This window comes from Scyliorhinus canicula, chromosome 11 (assembly GCF_902713615.1).
Source record: "Scyliorhinus canicula chromosome 11, sScyCan1.1, whole genome shotgun sequence".
Lineage (NCBI taxonomy): Eukaryota > Metazoa > Chordata > Chondrichthyes > Carcharhiniformes > Scyliorhinidae > Scyliorhinus > Scyliorhinus canicula.
Window position 1 is genome coordinate 47,116,148 of NC_052156.1, and position 23,514 is coordinate 47,139,661.

The 23,514-nt window shown below is 44.6% G+C and overlaps 1 protein-coding gene across 2 annotated transcripts in view; it reads left to right on the forward strand.

The window, feature by feature from the left end:
- LOC119973064 (receptor-type tyrosine-protein phosphatase gamma-like) overlaps nucleotides 1–23,514 on the forward strand; it is a 1,019,600-nt gene that overhangs the window by 697,173 nt on the left and 298,913 nt on the right. For both annotated transcript variants that reach the window (XM_038810525.1, XM_038810526.1), the window contains 2 exons: nucleotides 1,203–1,360; nucleotides 12,669–12,849. In XM_038810525.1, the coding sequence (XP_038666453.1) occupies nucleotides 1,203–1,360; nucleotides 12,669–12,849 (339 nt within the window). The remainder of the gene's footprint in view (nucleotides 1–1,202; nucleotides 1,361–12,668; nucleotides 12,850–23,514) is intronic.

Sequence of the window (23,514 nt, forward strand, 5' to 3'; positions counted from 1 at the left end):
CAAAATTGTGTGAGGAACCACAGTCTAGTTAAAAATGAAGGATGCTCTACTGAGGATGTAGCTTTCTCACTTATTTACAGGGGATCCTTAATGTGAGTGAAATGACATGAGTGGGATCAAAAGGATTAATACAGATTGGAATCCCATTTTAATGCATGGGATAAAATTAGTTAGTTTCACTCCAAACAACCAAAACAATTTGAGATGCCAAAGGCGATGGATGGGTTTTGGGGGATTGGAGGTCAGAAGGTTGTGGTGGGACACAGTCAGGAGTGCAGGGTGGGGTCAGATTGGTTGTGGGAGGGGTGGGAGAGGGTAGGAATCTTGTTCAGGAACTGATCTGGGTATTTATAATAGTTGCTCAGAAGCTAGAAGAGGATTTAGTTCCTCTAATTTTTCTGAATAACTATTGTTGTACCCCTGGCGGAACCATCCAAAGTTTGTGAGTTAAATCACATTTTCAGATGGTTCCCAGCACAGTTGCCCAGGGGAAGTTTGCGCTTCTGGATAATTGACGTGCAAACCCTGACCTTTGAATTTCCAAGAGGGATTCCCCAGCACTTCTTGGGATACCCACCCAAATCCGTCGCAAGGGATCTCGGCAATTACAGTTCATTTTGTCTTTGGCGGTCTCCTTATTCCATCTATCTTGGCGATCTTGCTGCATCTTAGTACATTGTCTTAACCAATAAGATAGTAACAGAGCCTGCCTGTAGGCCAGTACCAATGTTGATGCAGAGCTGGCCATAAGCATGAAAGCTGATTTGTACTGGTTTCCAGAGTCAAATTCGTCAGATTTTACAGACCACAGATCCAGGGAAATCTGCTCCAGGTCTGCAGTGTATGACCTTTCAATTGTAAATTGGAGCACATTAGATATTGAATAACGCTAATTTACAAACCATATAGATAAAACATCACTATAAAATATAATTCATGGTAGTAGTATAATAACATTGTTATTCAATTAGTCTCTCCACTTCCTTCCTTCAAACTTTGGCTTTGAACTTGCCTCTATGTCTTGATGTAAAATTGTAAAATTGGCACCCTTAAAGTAAAAGTGACAATGTAAATTTAACTTGCTTTGCAAAACAAAAATATAATGCAAATCTGTGCCTTAATTATGACCTTATCTGCTTTTTGTATGTGACAATATAACAATTTATAATGCTCCCTTTATTCATATTTACTCTTTCCTATAGAAAAAGAAACTTTTCTGGACCCTTTTGTACTGGGGAATTTACTACCTGCCTCATTTGGGAGCTATTACAGATACTCTGGTTCACTCACAACACCACCATGCAGTGAAATTGTAGAATGGATAGTCTTCAGCAGGCCTATCTCCATTTCCCTTGAACAGGTACGTACATATTCAGTGGCAGCATGAGAATGCATGCACTTGCCCTTCACTTTGGGCTCCAGATTTCTAAAGCACCATTCATTTTAATTAAAGAAAGTGTTGCCTTGACACAAATACCAATGGCTCTTTTGGAACAGATCTCACGACTAAATAGCTGTTGTCTTGCAAACACAAATGTGTGAATGAACAAATTTACAGTGATAAAAGAGGCTGATGTATGTCAGTGCTTTCACATTTAGCATTTAAGCTTATCAGAAGCGTGGTTTTGTCCTTGGGAAGGTCAGTTAGCTGATTTCATCATATTTTATCATACAGTAAACCAAACTGCTTTCTTAGATATAAATCTTGTACATCTTTTGCCAGATGTTATCATGTTAATTTGCAATACAATGATTGTGGGCATTTAGAATTGTCAGCAGTGTTCAAAATCTTCAACAAAACATTTTGCACTGGGAGATTTGAGATAGAAGGTGGCAGCAGACACATGTTCTTTGGCACAGGATATATTTATTGTCAGTATTATTTTTTGCCATTGCTTTGTAGCATTATTTTTATGCGCACGTGTATATTCCTAATCCTAAATAGCCTTCATAACGTGGTGCTCATTGCAATCTAGATGCCTGGAACGTAAAGAAAGGGCTGATTTTATATTAACTAATTAGCACTGTCATGTTGAGTCATGCAGATATTTTCAAAGTGAGATTCAGCAATCAGCTCTGTCACAAGGATAAATTATTATTGATGATTGAAAAGGAATATCTCCAAAATCACTGTTCTTAAAAGTTAACTTTTTTTGTCATTGCCAATAACCAAATTCTAAGGATGTGTTTGTTTGGCTAATTTCTTTGTAAAATGGTTTCAAAATTGATCAATTTTGTTCCTGTTGAGGAAGGGAATGATTTATGTGACGATAAGAATCATAGAAAATTTATGACATACAAGGAGGCCATTCAACCCATTGTGTCCATTCCAGAAGAGCTGTCCACTTAATCTCACCTTCCTGCTCTACTTGCACAGCCCTATGGATTACAGTCATTCAAGTAGACATTTAAGTACTTTTTAAAATGTGGCATGAGTTACTGCCTTTGCCACTCTTTCAGGTAGTGAGCTCCAGGATCCTTCCACCCTCTCAGTGAAAAAATGGTGCCCCATCTCCCCTCTAATCCTTCTTTAGAAATAGATTAAATCTATGTCTTCTAGCTTTTGAACCCTCTGCTGAGGCAAATAGGTCATCCGTATTTCCTCTACTTAGGACCCTCATACCTTTTTACACCTCAATTATGTCAAGACATAACAGGCTACAAGATGAAGGAATGTAAAATCGTCGGCTCCAACGCACCCCTCCCTGATGAGCTCAACACATTCTATGCCCGCTTTGAGCAAGAGGTCAGCGAGAGCGAGCCCTCCACCCCAGAAGCCGCGGATGAACTTGTATCTGAGATCACCACTGCAGACGTCAGAGCAGCCTTCTCGAAGGTCAACTCACGGAAAACCACTGGCCCAGATGGGGTACCCGGACGAGCTCTCAGGTCTTGCGCGGATCAGCTGGCGGGGGTATTCACAGACATCTTCAACCTCTCTTTACAACAATCTGAGGTCCCTATCTGCTTGAAGAAGATGACCATCATCCTTGTACCAAATAAAGCCAAGCAGTGTGCCTTAATGACTATCGTCCAGTGGCTCTGACATCCATCATCATGAAGTGCTTCAAAAGGTTAGTCATGGCACGAATCAACTCCAGCCTCCCAGATTGCCTTGATCCACTACAGTTTGCCTACCGCTGCAACAGTCCACAGAAGACACCATCTCCATGGCCCTGCACTCTACCCTGGATTCCCTAGATAACAAAGACACCTATGTCAGACTCCTATTTATCAACTACAGCTCAGCCTTCAACACCATCATTCCTACGAAACTCAACTCCAAACTCCATGGCCTTGGCCTCGGCTCCTCCCTCTGCGACTGGATTCTGAACTTTCTAACCTACAGGCCACAATCAGTAAAGATAGGCAACACCTCCTCCACAATCATCCTCAACACTGGTGCCCCACAAGGCTGTGTCCTCAGCCCCCTACTATACTCCTTATACACCGATGACTGTGTGGCCAAATTCTCCTCCAACTCGATTTTCAAATTTGCTGATGACACCACCGTAGTGGGTCGGATTTCAAACAATGACGCGACAGAGTATAGGAATGAGATGGAGCGTCTGGTGAACTGGTGCGACGACAATAATCTCTCCCTCAATGTCAACTAAATGAAGGAGATTATCATTGACTTCAGGAAGCATAGTGGAGAACATGCCCCTGTCTACATCAATGGGAAAGAAGTAGAAAGGGTCGAGAGCATCAAGTTTTAGGTGGGACCTGGCAGGTAAATGTGCGGGGGCAGTTCTCGGGGAAGGAGTGGGGGAATCCGACCCCGGAGGGGCCCCACGTGGCTTGGCCCGTGATCGGGGCCTACGGATCTGTGAGCAGGCTTGTTCCATGGGGGGGCTTTCCTCTGCGCTGGGCCCCTGTAGGGCTCCGCCATATTGCCCGGGGGCCAGCGCGGAGAAGAGAACCCCTGCGCATGCACAAACTCACGCTGGCCCTTCAGAGAATTCCTCATTTTCGGGGGCTGTTGACGCCGGAGTGGTTGGCGCCGGTTTTCCTGCCGGCATGGGGACTTAGTCCCCAGAAGGGAGAATCCCACCCCTGATGTCCAAAACCACGGTGATTGTTTAGTATAATAAAAATGTCATCAAAGATGTGTGTTATGTTCTTTGTTGCAGCCACAAAGAGAAAGTACCAGAGGTGGCTCACATTGAGTTCATATAACATAGTGCAAAGGGTTTATTTACAAGATGCTGCTCAAAACAGAGTACAAAGGTGAACTCCACAAAAGCACGCAGAATGCTCTGATGATGTCATTGCATAATACATGACATTACACAAGCCAATGGGATTACTCTGATGTATCTCGCCCCTCCCTCTTTACTCCTTTAGTGTCCCAGGCATTCTTACTTTATCAAATGCTTTAACACAGATTCAACACATTATGTCATAACTAACATTGTTATGTTACGGGGACATATGAATCTCTTGGGTGGATGTCTGTCTCATTTTGGCAGAAGATGACATTCAGGAACTTGACTACTGGTCGGTGTTATATCTACCGAAGCCAACTCAGTAACTGTCTCTAGTTGTGTGGATGGTTCTGTCGTAACAGATCCTGTAATTTTGGCAGTTGTAGTCCTCATTTGGTACAGATTCTGTACTCTCACTACATGTGGACAGTAATTGGTCAGCATGCTGATGCCAAACTTATTCATCATCAGATTGTACAGTATATGAAATCGGACCCGTTTTGGCTACGCTAATTGGTGGAGCCCATTCTTCATCTCGAATCATAGAATCACAGACTTTACAGTGCAGAAGGAAGTCATCCGGCCCATCGAGTTTGCACTGGTCCTTGGAAAGAACACCCTGCTTAAGCCCATGCCTCCACCCTATCTCTGTAACCCAGTAACCTGACCTAACCTTTTGAGGATTAAGGGGTAATTTAGCATGGCCAATTCGTCTTACCTGCACATCTTTGGACTGAGCTGTAGTTTCATGCGAGAACACATTTCCCATGGTCAAAGACTCTGGGCGCAATTCTCCGCACTCATGACGGTGCGGAGAATAGCGGGGGTCGTAAATTTTTACGGCCATGCTAGTCTGACGCCCTCCCGCTATTCTCCCCCCCCCCCCCCCCCCCCCACGCCCGACTCCCGACACGAATTGCTGCCGCCGTTTTTTTACGGCGAGCAGCGATTCTCAGCTGGCCGATGGGCCGAAGTCCAAGCCCTTTACGGCCGTTTTTACGAACGGCAAATACACCTGGTCTGGCCGTTCGTAAAAACGGCCGTAAAGTTCGGATCTTGGCAACCATGGCACCGATTGGCACGGCAGTACCACGGCCGTGCCAAGGGTGCCATTGGCCCGCGATCGGTGGGCACCGATCGCGGGCAGCGGGTCCGATTCCCGCGCACTCTTTGTCCTTCCGCCGCCCCGCTGTATCAATTTGCGGGGCGGCTGAGGGGCATCCCGGCCCGCGCATGCTCGGGTTTCGCGCAAATGCGCAATGACGTCCTCCGCGCATGCGCGGGTTTGAGTCTTCCAATCCGCGCATGCGCGGCTTACGTCATGTGACGCGTCAGCCGTCGCAAACTCTGGCAAGCGGGCTTAACGAAATTCGTTAAGCCCGCGATGCCGGAGTTCACGGCCGCGGCATGCTAGCCCTGACCGGGGACCAGAATCGGTTCCCGGTCGGGAGGGGGGAGGCTGGCGTCAAACCCGCCCGTTTTTGACGCCAGCCTTATGATTTCTCCCTGTTTGGGAGAATCGCGCCCTCTGCTTCTGGAATGCTGTTCCCTTCTGGCCACTTGCATCTGACTATCTCTGAAGTTGAAGGGGGAGTCAAAAGATCAAAATGTATTGCTTCTTGGCCTCTTGGCTAAGATCAAGCATAGAGCTTCTTGGCCTTTTGGCTAAGATGAGCGTCGGATCAGGTGTAATACCTGGATCTGGTATGTCTCTCTTATGGGGGCCGTGAATTGTATTTAATTTGAATTTGTTTTTTGGAGCAGGCAAGGAGGTGCATTAGGGGTCCGCCCCTGTTCCCATTTTGAGCTCTGGCTTTGTAACTCTGATAAAATAATGGATTTAAAAAAAGATCATGATGTGTGCATAGTTTCCTTTTGAACATCAGTAGAGCCGGTGAGTTTTCTGTTTTTGAATGCACAGTGTTTTGGCATATCATAAGAAAGCTATTGACACGTTTAGGTGGAGAGCCTTTATCCCTCAAAACCTTCACTTCCTGCTTGAGCGATTGTACGAAACGTTCAGCTAACCCTTTGGTAGTTGGATAGTAAAGGGCAGATCAGATATTGTGGATGCCACAACCCTTCAGGTAGTCCTCAAATTCAACAGCTGTGAACTGAGTAACGTTGTCACTCACAAGTTGTTCAGGTCACCTAAATCTTGCAAATACCTCATCAGGCCTTTCTATGTCCTGTTCCGTACTTGTTGATTTCATGATAACAACCTCTGGCCACTTCAAATGTGCATCAACCATGACCAAAAACACATGCCCTTCACTGGTTCCATATAATCAGCATGGATTCTTTGCCATGGCCTGGCAGGCCATTCCCATCAATATAAAGGTTGTAATGGAGATACATTTCTCACCATGGCGCAGGATTGGCATAACCCCACCTTCTCTTCTATTTGGTTATCCAACTGGAACCACCAGAAGTAGCTTCTCACCAACCCCTTCATTCTAACTACACTGGGATGGCCCTCGTGTTCCAGGATTCTACTTTGTAGACATGGCGGAATGATTACTTTAATACCCCACAGCAATGCTCCATTTTGTGCTGTCAACTCAAGGGGCGGAATTCACCGCTCCCCACGTGGCGTGGGAGAATCGTGGGAGGGCCTCCCGACACTTTTTACGCCCCCCCTGGCGCCCCTGCGATTCTCCCCCCCCCCCCTCATAAAAATCGGCGCTCGCCGTTTTTCACGGCGAACAGCGATTCTCCGAGCCCGCTGGGCCGAGCGGCCGGCCCTTGACGCCCGTTTCACCACGGCAGCAACCACACCTGGTCGCTGCATTCATGAAACGGGCGCGGATGCACATTTGGGGCATCCAGGGGCACGATTGGGACTGGAGCACCGCGACTGTGCTCTGGGGGGGACAGGCCCGCGATCGGTGCCCACCGATCGTCGGGCCTGCGCCCAAAATGGACACACTCTTTCCCCTCCGCCGCCTGGCAAGATCAAACTGCCACACCTTGCCAGGCGGCGGTGGAGAAAGACGGCACCACGCATGCGCGGGTTCGCGTCGTCTGCGCGCTGATGTCATCCATGCATGCGCGGGTTCCTGCGCATGCGCGGATGACATCCATGAAGCGCCGTTCGGGCGTCATTTCCGGCGGCCAAGGTCGCGGCTGGGAACGACGGGGGCCCGCTCCTAGCCCCCCAGGTGGGGGTGAATTAGGTGCGGGGAGCGGGCCCCGAGGCCGTCGTGAACCTTGGCCGAGTTCACGACGGCCTCCGCGATTCTTGGAGCCGGCGGAGAATGATGTTTGGTAGAATAGGGTTTAATTGGATTCTTCCTGTTCTCTTGTGTTAGAGTACCTTTTTGAATCATGTTCAACACCTTCCCATCACCAGATTTGTTTGGATAAAGTTCCACACCTGAGAAGACGTTACCACATGAGACAGACAGAAAATGTTGTTGAAATGTTCATCAGATTCATGCTTATCTTTTTGGTCTTGTTGAGCTTGCAACTTTTGGCCTCAGCTACTTTCTTGTGGTAGCATTCTGGTGGGGACTGAGTACCTGAGTTTTTGTGTAGCAGTTTGGACGCATGTGTCAATTCAAAACAAAGGAATACTGAAAGGAGAGTTGGAAAACCTGGAGGTGGATCCTTGCTAAAACAGCTGAGAGAAAGCCTTGTTAATATGGAGGTGGATCCTTGATGAAAACAGCTGAGGGAAAGCATTGTTTGAAAAAATATTTTAAAGCGTGTTTTTTTGAGATCGGAATTTGGAAATACTAGTGTGAGAATCATCTGGGGAGATTTAATGAGAAATCCATAGACGTGAACTTGGATGCACTTGGTTTCAAAGTGGAGTATGTCTGAGCACAGTCAGCCTGTGGAATTGTATATTTACCAAGAACATTATAGCAGAAAATGTATTCTGTATACATTTCTGAAGATAAATGGGAGTGAAGGAGTATTGTATTATATTGTAGTCACATTTTTCATGTTTTCTATTTTTGATGTATGTTTCCATGTAATGTTTCTGTTGTTAAAAGCTAATTGGTAGCTCTATGACTCTATTCATCCACATTTTTTGCAAAAAGTTAGTCTTTTGAGCCAGGTTTCCACTCTCGGGTCTTCTTGTCCAGTAGTAACGTCAACTGGGATCGTAACATCTCTGTTGGTTAGCCAATCCTCTGTCCATGCTAATATATTACCCCCAAAACTATGAACGCTTGTGCAGTATTCCTTATCAAATACCTTTTGGAAATCCAAATGTGTTGCATTTCCTCATTCCCCTTTATCTACTCTGCTTGTTACATCCTCAAAGTGCTCTAATAAGTTTATCAAACATGATTTCCATTTCACAAAAACCATGTTGATTTTATCTAATTGTATTGTAATTTTCTAAATCTCCTGCTACACCTCTTTAATAATGGATACTCGCATTTTCCCAGGAAAAGATCCTTTGGAGATACCAGAAGTAACTGAACGGCAATGATAGGAGTAGCTATTAATGCCATTTCTCTGGCTACAATTAGACTAGAGGTTTCAAGTTTTTGTCTTAATTTTTGCCATTGCAAATTGCTCTGTCAATATTTTTCATTCAGCTTTTGATTTTTCAACTAACTTTCGTCACCAGATAGGCAAAGTTGAAAAATGTTCATTAGTCTCTCTCCCAAATCTGTCATCTTCTTTGAAAGCTGCTTGCATTTATAATCTGATCATGGCCAATGTCATGAGCAATTCACTTGAATTATATAAAATTGGACTATAGTCACATTGGGTTATTTATGAACCGTGAACTTCTAATAACTGGCTATGTAAGCACATACTCTGTTTAGTGTTCTGCTTATTTCTGGAAGAAGTGAAGCTTCAATTCACATTGTTTTAAACATGTCCTTATATTTCACCAAATTGGTTGATGCATCTCATAAACTTACATGGCAAAACTTTGAAAAATATCGCAGTGGTAGTTTTGCAATAATAATATTATACCTTTGCTCAGGGATGTCTAAAATGCATTAACCCCACCCAAAAGCATTTTTGATACACTTCAAACCTGATATATTATATATTGCATTTTGTTCCCACAGTAACAGAGGAATAATTTTTTTTAGAAAGGGCCTAAGTATTGTATCCTTTAAGTCAGTTCATGTTTCTTATAGATGATTTCTAGATAAGAACCTGTGCAGATATCTAATCAGGTGAGAAAGGGCAGAATGGCCTCCTTTTCTCACTCCTCGTTTGACTGCAACAGGATTTTTAAAAAAAGAAAGTGCTTGCCAATTTACTGAGTATTTAACTTTTTATGTGTTGTGGCTATAAACAATGCACAGACAGGTTTTTCTGTAAGTTTTTGAAAGAAAAGAGAGTAGTATTTATTCTACTAGACAACCCTATCTAAAGAAAACACTCTGCTTCTGACGTGTGCATGCATTCAAGAGTTCACATCCACACGAATAAATCAGTTACAAGTGGCAATTCTGGGCGGCATGGTAGCATAGTGGTCAGCACTGTTGCTTCACAGTGCCAGGGACCCGGGTTATATTCCCAGTTTGGATCACTGTCTGTGCAGAGTCTGCACGTTCTCCTTGTGTCTTCGTGGGTTTCCTCCGTGTCTCCGGTTTCCTCCCACAAGTCCCGAAAGACGTGTTTGTTAGGCGAATTGGACATTCTGAATTCTCCCTCTGTTTCCCCGAACAGGCGCCGGAGTATGGCGACGAGGTGATTTTTACAGTAACTTCATTGCAGTGTTCATGTAAGCCTATTTGTGGCGATAAAAGATTATTCAAAAATTAAAAATCTCTGTTTCAGGTGGACATCTTCCAATTGATTATTTTAGTCTCAGCCTTCAGTTGTGTTCTCTTCCTTTCGGTCCAGAATGGTTTTTGCTGTTGATTCTTCAGGATATCAAGACTTCTTTGCAAATTCAGAAACTAGGAGGCAGGAAACCTTTTTGGAGAATGAGAGAGCGTGATTCACAGCTTCTTCTCTCAGCATTCAGGCATGTTCTGTTTCCATCCTGGGTCCCCTGAAAACCTCCTTTCTAACTCATGCTGACACTGTCGGTTGCCAGGTAGAATATGGGTCCGGATTCTCCGACCCGGCGCCAAGTCAGAGAATCCCCGGGGGGATGCGGGAATCACACCCTGCCGCGCCGACGACGGCTTTCCCATTCTCCGGCGTCAATTCTCGGGTGCCTGTGGCGCCGATTGTAGGCCTTTGAGAGCGGCCCCCTCGGCGATTCTCCGGGCCCCGATGGGCCGGGTGGCCGACGAGTTTCGTCGAGTCCCGCCGGCATGGGTTACTCAGGTCCCAGACGGCAGAACATGGAATGTGAGTCTAAGGGAGCCGTCCGGGGGGGTGGGGGGGGGGGGGGGGAGGAGGATCTGACCCCAGGGGTGGGGGGGGGGGGGGCACACCCCACAGTAGCCTGCCCCGCGATCAGGGCCTACTTATCGGCGGGCGGGCTTGTTCCATGGAAGCCTATTTTACTCCACGCCGAGCCCCTGTTAGGCTCTGCCATACTTCCCGGGGGCTGGCACAGAGCTGGGAACCCCTGCGCATGCATGGAAATATGCCGGCCTTAGCGCGCCTTGCGTGGAAATATGCTGGCCGTTCCGCGCATGCGCGAACTCGCGCGGGCCGTTCTGCGTTGGCAGGAGCTGCGGGGACCACTCCGGTGCCAACCTAGCCCCCTAGGCAGGGCAGCATTCCCCATTATCGGGGACCATTGATGCCGGAGTGGTTGGCGCCGCTTTTCGCGCTGGAGTGGGGACATGGCCCCATTATTGGAGAATCCCGCCCATGGTGTTTGGCCAATACATTGGCCACCAGCAAATCCATCAAACTGAATCCTTCCTGTTTTAACCTGTTCGGATCCTATGGCTGGGGACAATTGGTTACCCCATGCTACTTGAGAAATAGGAGCTCCCCCAATGAGAGAAGGAGTGGGGCAATTATTAGCAGCACAGCTGTATTAATAGAGCTGCGTAGTGTGGTACTAGTTAGAGAGGGAACCAGTAGTGAACTATTGGCCTAGTGTACATATTCTTGTAACTAACGTTACTTTCTGCTTGACTCTACACACTCGTGCTGGATTCTCTCTGGCCCTCACAAAACCTCTGATCTTTCGGGTGCCAGAAAGTCTGAGTTTTCTGAAAAAAATCTTAATAGCATAGTTTACTATTTTGCAACTTTTGAGTTCCTCAGTTCCTCTGCTCGTCTTAAAGATGTATATCCGTTAAATATCAAAAATGATGATGACAAAGTAAAAGAAATGGGAAATAATGGAATCAACAGGAATGGTCCTTACACCCCTCATGGTCCTCCTTCTGTTTCTCCATTTCCACTGCTATCTGCTTCTGTTCTCTGTACTGATAAAAAGCAAATCCTTAATACAAAAAAGATGATTTGTTGGCTCATCACATAATTTATCACCAACTGACCAATTACCCAAACATGCCCATGGCAAGTTGGTTTCAGGCCCATGGTTTTGACATGATGGGATTATGGCTAGAGTAGTTCCTTTCCCAGCCATTGTACCTTGTTCAGAGTGATTGTGTCTAATGGCCTGATCCCCTCAGTTAGATACACAGGTTATTGTCAGAGTGTTTTGTGAATGGTTCAGGAGATGAACTATTCGCACAACTCAAAGGTTTGCATCATTGGGATCTTTCTCGACAGTCTGGCTCCATTACAATGGCTTTGTAATTTTCAGGGTACAGCTATAGAAAATAGAATATACAGTGCAGAAGGAGGCCATTCGGCCCATCGAGTCTGCACCAACCCACTTAAGCCCTCACCTCCACCCTATCCCAGTAACCCAATAACCACTCCTAACCTTTTGGTCACTAAGGGCAATTTATCATGGCTAATCCACCAAACCTGCAGGTCTTTGGACTGTGGGAGGAAACCGGAGCACCTGGAGGAAACCCACGCAGACACGGGGAGAACGTTTAGACTCTGCACAGACAGTAATCCGGCAGGGAATCGAACCTGGGACCCTGGCGCTGTGAGGCCACAGTGCTATCTACTTGTGCTACCGTGCTGCCCCTATATGTTACTATTTGGCGATCTTAGAAGTTGCTGTTTTAAGTTAATGAAATGCGCCTGTTCAGTCTTTTAAAACTCAAGCATTGGTTTTATCCCAATAAATAAAGTGTTTTTCAATATAAAACATGGCTTTATAACAGTATTACGTGACGTTAAACATATTGTCGTCTGATTTTTAAATTAGAACTCTTGAGTTATCTTTTTAACATTGAGATTATCAGAAACTACTGTCGGAACTTCAAATTTAGTATTTTCGCAAAGTGTGGCAGGAGGGGAACTTGAACTAGATATAACCGCTGGCAGTAATTCAATGGGTCTACAATCAGTTTGTAACCTTCTACAAACATATCAGTTTGGCATCATGGATTTTTGGCATTTTACAAACTAGATGTTCCATTCTGAATGATTTATTCTATAACCACTATTAATTTCTTCACGTTTGATTGCTTTATGCAGCTGGATGCTTTTTATTCCATATTCACTACGGAACAGCAAGATCACGTCAAATCATTGGAGTACTTGAGGAACAATTTCCGACCACAACAGAATCTGAATGAAAGGGTTGTCTACAAGTCTGTTGTCAAAGACTCATGGAACCAGGCGACTGAGGACCCTGGGATCCTACATATTACAGAAGGTATTTTTATTTTTGTTAGCTTTTTCATCAAATTGCTGCATGAATTAAAATGATGTCCAGAATGTAGGGTTAAATTGTTTGTGCATTAAGAATCAGTGAGGTGGAATAGTGCACTATCTTATAGAACCAGGTTCACATTCAACTAATGTTTCAAGTTGAATATGACGCTTCAGAACTGAAGAAGTTCTACTGAAATTCTTCAGAATCTCTTCAAAACTGTTCTTCAGAGGTTCAGAACCGTTCTGAAGATGAAGAATATTTGAATTGAAATGGTAACTCTGTTTCCCTCTCCACAGATGCTGCCAGATCTGCTGAGTATTTCCAGCGCTTCCTGCTTTTATTTCAAATTTCCAGCATCCACAATATTTTGCTTTTATGTCAGATCCGTCGAAATTGGTTTTAAAAATGGAACATTGAGCCTTTATTGAATTTTTCGAAACCATGCTTTGCTTTCTTTGAAATTAGTGAATATTTTGAAAGCTAATGTATGAACCACTTAGTTGAAGGTCATGAAAACATTCTCCCTCAAAAAAGGCTTTTACTTACAATATCTGTTGAGATTATTGGAGGACAAAAGGCTCAGCTTAATAAAGCTTGATTTGTGGAACCTTAATTAACCTATTACTTCACTGAAATTTGTAGATATCGAAACTAAAATGCATGAACCAGCAATGAAACAATTGCTTGTTAATATTTTGTTTTTGTTTTGCTAGTTTATAAACTGAATAATTGGCTTAAAAAGTGCCATTAGATTGAAAAATGCATTGGCTTGTGGAACAAGTTTTAATGTGCATTGCTTTGCGAAAGAAGTGATATTGAATTTGTACAAATATTTATTAGATTAACGACTTCCAGTGATGTCATGTAAGAGCAAGACGCATAAAAAGTGCTTTGAACGGTTGGTCATGAGACATGGGCCGGTTTAGCTCTGTAGGCTAGGCAGCTGGTTTGTAATGCAGAACAAGGCCAGCAACACGGGTTCAATTCCCGTACTGGCTTACCCGAACAGGCGCCGGAATGTGGCGACCAGAGGCTTTTCACAGTAACTTCATACTTTTTTTTAAAATTTAGATTACCCAATTATTTTTTCCAATTAAGGGGCAATTTAGCGTGGCCAATCCACCTACTCTGCACATTTTTGGGTAGTGGGGGCGAAACCCACGCAGATACAGGGAGAATGTGCAAACTCCACACGGACAGTGACCCAGAGCCGGGATTGAACCTGGGACTTCAGCGCCGTGAGGCGGTTGTGCTAACCACTAGGCCACTGTGCTGCCCCGTAACTTCATACTTCTGACAATAAAAGATTATTATTACATCAACTCCATACTCACAGAATACCTTGATCCACTGCAATTCGCATACCGCCACAACTGGTCCACAGCAGACGCCATCTCCATGGCCCTACACTCATCCCTGGAGCATCTCGACAACAAAGACTCTGACATGAAACCCCTATTCATTGGCTACAGTAACAACATGATCCCAGTCAAGTTTATATCAAACCTCCAAAACGTAGGACTTGACTCCTCCCTCTGCAACTGCATTCTCGACCTTGTGACCCATAGATCGTAATCAGTAAGGATAAACAGCAACAGCTCCCATGATATGCCGGGGCCCCGCAAGGCTGCATACTTAGCCCCCGACTATTCTCTTTATACACACACTACTGTGTGGCAAAATCTGGCTTCAACTCCACCTACAGGTTTGCTGATGTCACAACCATAGTGGGTCGGATCTCAAACAACGATGAGTCAGAGTACAGGAGGGAGATGGAGAACCTAATGGCGTGATGTAACAACAACAATCTCTCCCTCCACATCAGCAAAACTAAGAAGCTGGTCATTGACTTCAAGAAGCGATGTATCGTACACATCCCTGTCTGCATTAATGATGCCAATGTCGATGGTTGACAGCTTCAAATTCCAACGTGTGCACACCATCAACAATCTGTCTTGGTCCACCCATGTTGACTCTATAACCAAGAAAGCACAACAGCGCTTGCAGTTCCTCAGGAAACTATGGAAATTCAGCATGTCCACATTGACTCGCACCAACTTTTACAGATGTACCACAGAAAGCATCCTATCTGGCTGGATCACAGCCTGGTGTGGTAACTGCTTGGCCCAAAACTGGAAGAAACTACAGAGAGTCGTGAACACAGCCCAGTCCATCATGGAAAACTGCCTCCAATCCATTGACTCTGTCTACACCTCCCACTGCCTTGGGAAAGCGGGTTATTCGCTCTTCCAATCTCTTCCATCGGGCAGAAGATACAAAGGTCTGGCAACACTTTTACAGGATACTGCGAGGCCTGGATAGAGTGGACGTGGAGAGGATGTTTCCACTTGTCGGAAAAACTAGAACCAGAGGACACCATCTCAGATTAAAGGGGCGATCCTTTAAAACAGAGATGCGAAGGAATTTCTTCAGCCAGAGGGTGGTGAATCTGTGGAACTCTGTGCCACAGAAGGCTGTGGAGGCCAAATCACTGAGTGTCTTTAAGACGGAGATAGATAGGTTTTTTGATTAATAAAGGGATCAGGGGTTATGGGGAGAAGGCAGGAGAATGGAGATGAGACAAATATCAGCCATGATTGAATTTCGGAGCAGACTGGATGGGCCGAGTGGCCTAATTCTGCTCCTATGCCTTATGCTCCTATAACACACACTAACAGGTTCAAAAACAGTTTCTTCCCCTCTGTTGCCAGACCCGCTTGTGGACTGAACTGATTTATCCACACATCTTCTCTACCAAGGGCTGGTTTAGCACAGTGGGCTAAATAGCTGGTTTTTAAGGCATGGCAGCAGTGCAGGGTTCAATTCCCATACCAGCTCCCCGAACAAGCGACTGGGGGCTTTTCACAATAACTTCATTTGAAGCCTACTTGTGACAATAAGCGATTTTCATTTTTCAATTCATTACTGATTAGTACTACCACTCCACATGCTTCCCCCAAATTCTCTGTCTATGTATTTACATTGTATATTTATCAAATGTCCTATGCGTTTTCATGTATGGAACGATTTATCTGGACTGTAGGCAGAAAAATACTTTTCACTGTACCACGGTTCACATGATAAATCAAATCCAAAGCTACGAAGGCTGTGGTAACGGCACAGGAGCTTGAAAAATGTGGTAAACAAATGGACAGACAGTTTGAATGGCAGCAGAATAAGGAATATTTTAAAGCCACCATCGAGGAGGCTTTGAGCCCAATCCGTGAGAACCTCGAACGTAGTGCAAGCACAAGGTGAGACATTGAAGGTGTGGAAGAGACCTTGGTGCGGCATGAGGAACGGTTTCCCTCACTTGAAGTGGAGTTGCTACTGGTGCTGGAGAGTAATAAAGGCCTGAGGTTCAAGGTGGAGGATTTTGAGAATAGGCCAAACCTCAGGTTGGTGGAACTGCCTGAGTCAGTGGAGGACTCGAAATTGACCCACCATTTCTCTTTACTGGTGTTTTCTTTACTGGTGGGAGGGGATGAAGTGTTCACCCTTCCCTATTTGGATAGAGCACATCGGACACTCAGGCAAAAGCCAAGGCCGAATGAGCCACCGCAGGTGGTGATAATCCCCTTTCACAGTTATAGGGGTGAAAGGGTCTTTGAATGGGCGAAAAAGATTTGGAATATCGACTGGGATGGGAACACGGTGTGGATATAGCAAGACATTGGGACTGAGTTGGCGAAGAGATGTGCGGCCTTCAACAGGGCGAAGGCAGTGTTTTATAACAAGGTCGTGCGATTTGGTGTGTTATACCACCATGGCGTGACTGCGGGTCACAATTGACTCAAATGATCACTTTGACACGCCAGAGGAGGCAGAGGTCTTCACCAGGGAGAAGAAGTTGGGACCACTGTGATGAGGACTATCTGGGATTCTGTGTATGAAGGGGGTTATTTGTAAAATGTACTTATGCTACTGTGTGCTCTGTTGGGGAAGAGTGGTTAGTAATTAGAAAAGGGGATTGTTATCTTTCATTTGCAAGGGAGAGAGGATTATGGGTGGTGGAAGAAGGGACGTGTTGGCTGTTGTTCGAGGGGATATTAGAGGGGGAATCTGGGTGGGGGCCATGTTACTAGTGTGTGAGAGAGAGAGAGGGGTGGCGAGCAAGTGAGAGTGGCATGGGGTAGTGGCAGTGGCCTGTTGGGCCAGGTTGGGTGGGGTGCAATCGGTCTCGCTGTTAATTTGTGTGGTGGGGGATGGGGGAAGATGTGGCGCTTGGCAGTTTGTGGGCCTGGAGGGGATAATGGGGATAATACTAACAGTGACCAGGAACTTTTCTTTGTCTCACCCCAGGGGTGGGGCTGGTGGCCATCTTAGTTAGGCCTGGGACACAGGAATTGTAGTAGGAAATTGCATTACGGTGCAGATGTCAGGTTTGAGGGGAGGGACGATTAATCACCTGGAATATGCAAGGCTTGGAGGCTTTCTGAAAAGTGCAAGGATTTTTTTTCCCTTTTAAAGGGTTTGGAGACCAATGTGGTGTTCCTGCAAGAATCTCACCTAGGCATGCATTAAAGGAGGAAAGCGAGGCAAAGAGGTGTAGGGTGGATATTCCAGAACCTGGTGCCTAGGCAACTGAAGGCGTGGCCACCAATGGTGGAACAATTAAAATGGGAGATTTGCAAGAGGCCAAAATTAGAGGAGCACAGGTAGCTCAGAGGATTGTGGGGCTGGAGGAGATTATAGAGATAGGGAGGGTCAACGCCATGAGGAATTTGAAAACAAGGATGAAAATTTTAACATAAAGACTCTTGTATTTTAGGACACATTAAATATTTTAACAGGACTGATAGGCTAATATTTTCTATTTTATCCTACTCATAATTTGAACTTGTAAAGATTGAAAAGATCAATTTTGAGCAAGCAGGTTAATTGGAGTCTGCCTTATGAAGTGTTAATGACTGTCATGTTATTGTGATTCACTGGGGGTCACTGGTGGAATCAATTTGAGTCAAATTAATCATTATAACTTCCTGGTTCCCCAGTGTCGCATTTAGGAGGAACCCCAATAATGTGCTGCGAAAACATTCCAGGACGTTCCCACGTAAGGGTTTACTCAACAATTGCCCAGAACAAAGAACAAAGAGATGTACAGCACAGGAACAGGCCCTTCGGCCTTCATTGCCTACAGTGACCATGCTGCCCATCTAACCTAAAACTTTCTACACTTCCTTGGTCCAGATCCCACTATTCCCATCCTATTCATGTATTTGTCAAGATGCACTCTAAATGTCATGATCGTACCTGCTTCCACCACTGGCAGCGAGTTGTGGAAGTGCTAACATTTTCTGGGCTGGGCTGGGAAACATTCAGCAGAAGCGATTAAATCACTAACTTCCAATAGTTCTGTCAGTTTCACCATGATCGTACTCTGAAAGAGTTAGAGGAAAACAAATCACCACCTACTTCAGTGTAGCTATTTAAGCACCCAGAACCAGCCTCACGCGGGACACCCCCCGCACACATGAACCCTCCCCGCCCAGGAAACCCACCACACAATCTCCACCACTGGCCACGTCCCCCCTTACCCAGCCAACTCAAATACTCCTCTGCCCAATTACACCCCCCCCAACCCAAGACCCCGGCCCTGGAATATCCACCCTACACGTCTTTGCATCACTTTGCTCCTTTAATTTATGCCCTGACTCTCCCTCGCGGTAAGACCCAATCAAATCCCCTTCTCCTGTCATGACCTCCCCCCCCCCCCCCCCCCCCCACCAACTCTCCCAGACTGATCACACCCCCTTTTAAACACCTCCTTATCAGAAGCTAGTGCCATTAAAAGGGGGTGTTTCTTACCTCTCTGTGCCAGAGTTACTCCACGCCGATGCAGCTGGGAGTGCACTTCGTTTCTCATTTCTCACCTGGCCTGAATGAGGTAGGTTGGGTAAAACGGGGGCTTTGGAATCCCAGTGTGGGTAAGTCCGTTGAAAGTGACAATCCCACAGCGCCGAGGACCCCGGTTCGATCCCGGCCATGGGTCACTGTACGTGTGGAGTTTGCACAGTCTTTTTTTTCTGCGGTCTCACCCCCACAGCCCGAAGATGTGCAGGGTAGGTGGATTGGTCACACAAAAGTGGCCTTTAATTGGGAAAAAAAAGAATTGTGCACTTTAAATTTATTTGAAAAAAACAAAGTGACAATCCCCTGGAGATTGCCACTCTGAGGAAGTTATAGGCCATTCTAAAGAAAACCGACCTTAGACAAATTAAATTAAATCTGAGGCACGCAGTATAAAGATAAAGAACGATTCATTGACTTCAAATAAAACAACTTCATATCTGAACCAACCTAGGTATAGCCAAGCCATTATTTTGTGGCCTCATCAGTTAACAGAAGAGTTAAATATTTCCAAAACACAACATGAATCTTACAAACACAAAGATTAGAAATCTGAACGAAAAGCACCAGCCATTCAAAACACAAAGTGGACTCGTCATCACCTAAAGAAGGCACGTTAATGATTCAGCCGGAAATTGAAATGTTACCAAGCCTCTGTTAAGGGCTCACTTATCGTCCAGATTCCAATTCTGAAGGAATGTTTACACTCAAAACATTTAGCTTCTCCGATATTGCAGGACCAGCTGTATTTCTGCAAACTTTTCTGTTTTAATTTCCATTCGAATCGCTTCTTGTTGAAATGTTCACTGTACTTGGATATCTTGAGCAGAGAACGTGTGTAATGATATTTTGTTTTATTTTTTATTTCTTGAAAATCTTGTCCTATTGCAAAAATATTGGATTAGTTTTGAACCATAGCAAATCATTTTAATTTTGTTTGATACTTAGTCCCTGAGCTTATCAGTGGATTGGCGATTGATAAGATACTTTTAAAATAAATAAAATGATTCAGAAGGACCATTGAAAACTGGTCACCATGGATTCAGAGCTTCCTTCACCGCTTTCTCTGAGAATAGATTGAACAAACTCTTGCAGGATTTCACATGTTTGACCAATTGAATTCTCATTTTATCACTTAATTGAAATGGGTCTTTGTTAACTATTCCTGCAGAATAAGGTTGGCACAGTAGCTTTAGTATGAAATTATTGATCTCCCAAATGCAAAAACCTTTGTGCCTTCAAGTCAATGGCATTTTTCACGATAGGTATTCCATATATGTACTTGTCATTGATGCAGAAAAGAAATAATACTGTAGTATGCAGGAGAAGGCAACAAAGGAGAAGCTCAACTCTGTCATCAGAGTCGGTGGACTACACCGACCTCCTCTGAGATGTCTCAAAAGAGATCTGCTTAAGGAGACAATGGTTCAAGGAATGGAACATAGAAGGAAACCTGTCTCCCCTTGCAAACTACCTCCAAACATCCTCTGAAAGATAAATACTGCACTATGCATCACCGAATGACTGGACTGAACCTCGCCAGTGGTATTTTCCAGTGCTGAACTTAAACCTATTCTGGTTCCACATCAAGTTGATACGTTAGAACAATAGAACCATAGAAAAGGTACAATGCAGAAAGAGGTCATTCAGACGCAGATCCAGGTGCCTTTTAAATGAGTTGAGCATTCACCCTCGGCTTTGAACTTAGGCAGTGAATTCCAGATGCCTGCCACCTGTGTGAAAAAGTCTTTCCTCATGTCCCCTCTAATCTTTTTACCAAACACATTGGGCAGGAAGTGAGGGGAGTACGAAGGGGGAAGGCGAGGGGTGGCCGGGGGACCCTCCCTTATTACGTTCGGGCTGGGGAGGTCGGAGATTTTTTTTGTGACCCTTTCAATCTCTAGCTACAATAAAGAGTTCTGGCGAAGAGAGCTCCCCCATTGGAAAAAAAGGGGGCTATGTGCGGCCTCGGCCACGCATTCCCTGTTTTTGCCCATTATGCAACTGCGAATGCCGGGAAACACGCGGTTAAATGCGCTCGCTCAGGGACTTTGTTCCCTTTTGGGAAGATCGCGCCCTGTATCTCTGCTTTTGTATTTAATACCTTGCCCATGAAGAAAAGCATTCCATATGCTTTCTGGACCACCTTGTCCACCTGTCCAGCCACATTCAAGGACCTGTAGACATGCATTCCAAGCACTCTCACTTGCTGAACCTCTCTCAATGGGTGGAATTTCCCAGCCCCCTTAAATGGCATGTTTTCTGGGGAACCCATCGTGGCAGGGTCATATTCGGTGAGACCAGAAGATCCCACTGGTAGGAAGGGCTGGAAAATTCAGCCAACTATTTTCCCATTTATTGGATCCAACCTGCCACCTTTCCTGCATCCCATGGGATCTCTCTTTTCTGCCGAGTCTGCCATGTGGGACTTTGTCAAATGCCTTACTCAAATCAATGGTGACAACATCCACAGCAGTAGCCTCATCAATTATCATGTTACTACCTCAAAAAATTCTATTAAGACACAATCTTCCTCAAACAAAACCATGCTGACTATCCCTGATGAATCCGTGCCTTTCAGAATTGATTCCAATAATTAGCTTGCTGCTAAAGTCGAACTGACCAGCCTGTAGTTTTTTGGCCTATTCTCACACCCATTTTTAAATAATAGTACAATATTCACAGACCTCCAATTTCTGAGATATTGTCTATTCCTAGTAAGGATTGGAATACAAACATCCTCAGAGCATCTGCCATTTCCTCCCTGGATTCCTTCAACAGCCTGGGGTATAATTCATCTGGCCCTGGTAATTGATCTACCCTCAAGTATACCAGTGCCTCCAGTATTTCCTTTCTCACTATGCTTATTGTATCAATATTTCATACCCCTCCTCTTTAACTCGAATATCTGCATCATCCCCTCTCCTTAGTGAAGACAGAGACAAAATACTAATTGAGAACTCTGCCCAACTGATACCTGATGACTAGGTACACCTGTGTCATTTTGATATATTGTGATATCATGAGCCTTTTCGGAGCCAAATTTCCTTCTGTCTCAGGACTTCTCACTCCCAGGTCGACTCTTTAGGCAGCCTGGTCCTGTATCCTGTTACCTGATGTCAGCATTGGCTCAATGATAGCATTCATATATGTATGTGAGCTGGGAGTTTGTGGGTTCAAGCCTCAATCCAGAGTTTTCAGCACCTCATCTAAGCTGATATTCCAGTGCAGAACTGATAGAATTCTTTGCTGCTGAAGATGCATCTTTCAGTTGAGATGATGTAGGGCAGCGTGGTAGCATAGTGGTTAGCACTGTAGCGTCACAGCGCCAGGGTCCCAGGTTCGATTCCTGGCTTGGATCACTGTCATTGCACAGTCTGCACGTTCTCTCCATGCCTGCGTGGGTTTCCTCCGGGTGCTCTGGTTTCCTCCCACAAGTCCCAAAAGACATGCTATTAGGTAATTTGGACATTCTGAATTCTCCCTCTGTATATCCAAACAGGCGCCGGAATGTGGCGACGAGGGGTTTTTCACAGTAACTTCATTGCAGTGTTAATGTAAGCCTATTTGTGACAATAAAGATTATTATTATTATAAACCAAGGCTACCATTTACTATCTCCAATGGCTGTAAAATATCTGCTGGCATTATTTGAAATGTAGGGCAGATCTCCTGGGCGACAGCGTTCTAAAATTGTTTAATTGGTCGCTTATCTCATTGCTGTTTGTGGAATCTTATATTGTATTGGCTGTAACTCGCTTACGTGGACGTCAGTTGTTTTTGTATCTTTACACGCTTCCCTTGGAGTGTGATATAATGGAAAGAATTGGGGATTGATTGATAATCTTACAAGCTGCAATTTAACCGTTCCTACCATGGCCCAAAATATCTTAGGCTAGTTGAGAGGGTGTTTGGTCCAAATTGGCAGGAGGATTTTATGGGTCCCACAACTCCTGGGAGCAAATTTTAGCTTTGTGTGATAGTGTAAAATGGATGACATGGGGCAGTATGGATGATGACAAGTCAACAGCCCATTTTACCTCTCTACTGATTTTTACTGCCAATTCTATTTTAAATTGATTGCTGGTGACAATGAGGGGAGCCATCCGCACCCACTGAATATGAATATCCCACTGGATGTAAATACAGGCGGCAGTAAATATGAAAAATATATAGTTGATCCTCTGTCACAGTTAAAGATGAGCTAGCATTTTCATTTCGGATTTTATTACTAAATTTCGAATATTAAACCATTTTTTGTGTAGAACTAATCACAATCTTGCCTCCAACTCAACTAAAATGAATGCTTTCAGTTTATATTCTTCTAAGTCATTACACTAATTACTATTCTCCCCAGAATCCCAGTGGGATAAGAATGGCTGCTCCCCTTAACCCATCAGCTGTAAGTGTTCACAGCTGCCTTTGAACGAAGGATAGTGTAAACAAAACATGTACAGAACTGCTGCAGCAGTCACAGCAAGAGGTTATTATTTTTTCCCCAGTGATTTCATTGCAAAGTGGTTCATTATTTTCTGGTTTTCTGAAGAGAAGACCTTCTATTGAAGCCATTTTTCTGTCATTAGTCCCTTATCACTCTTCTTGACTTGGAAATTGAAATGGTCGATGGAAAAACTCCACTTTACTGACACGGGCTGCTCAAGAATTATGGGGGGACTCACGCTGATCGTGACTTAAAGATTGAATCACTCAATATATTGCTTTGAAAACAGAAGTGTTCAAAAGAGAGCACTTCAACTCAGTATTGCTTTGTCTATTTCCTCGATCCTTACTGAAGGTAATTTATAAATTATATAA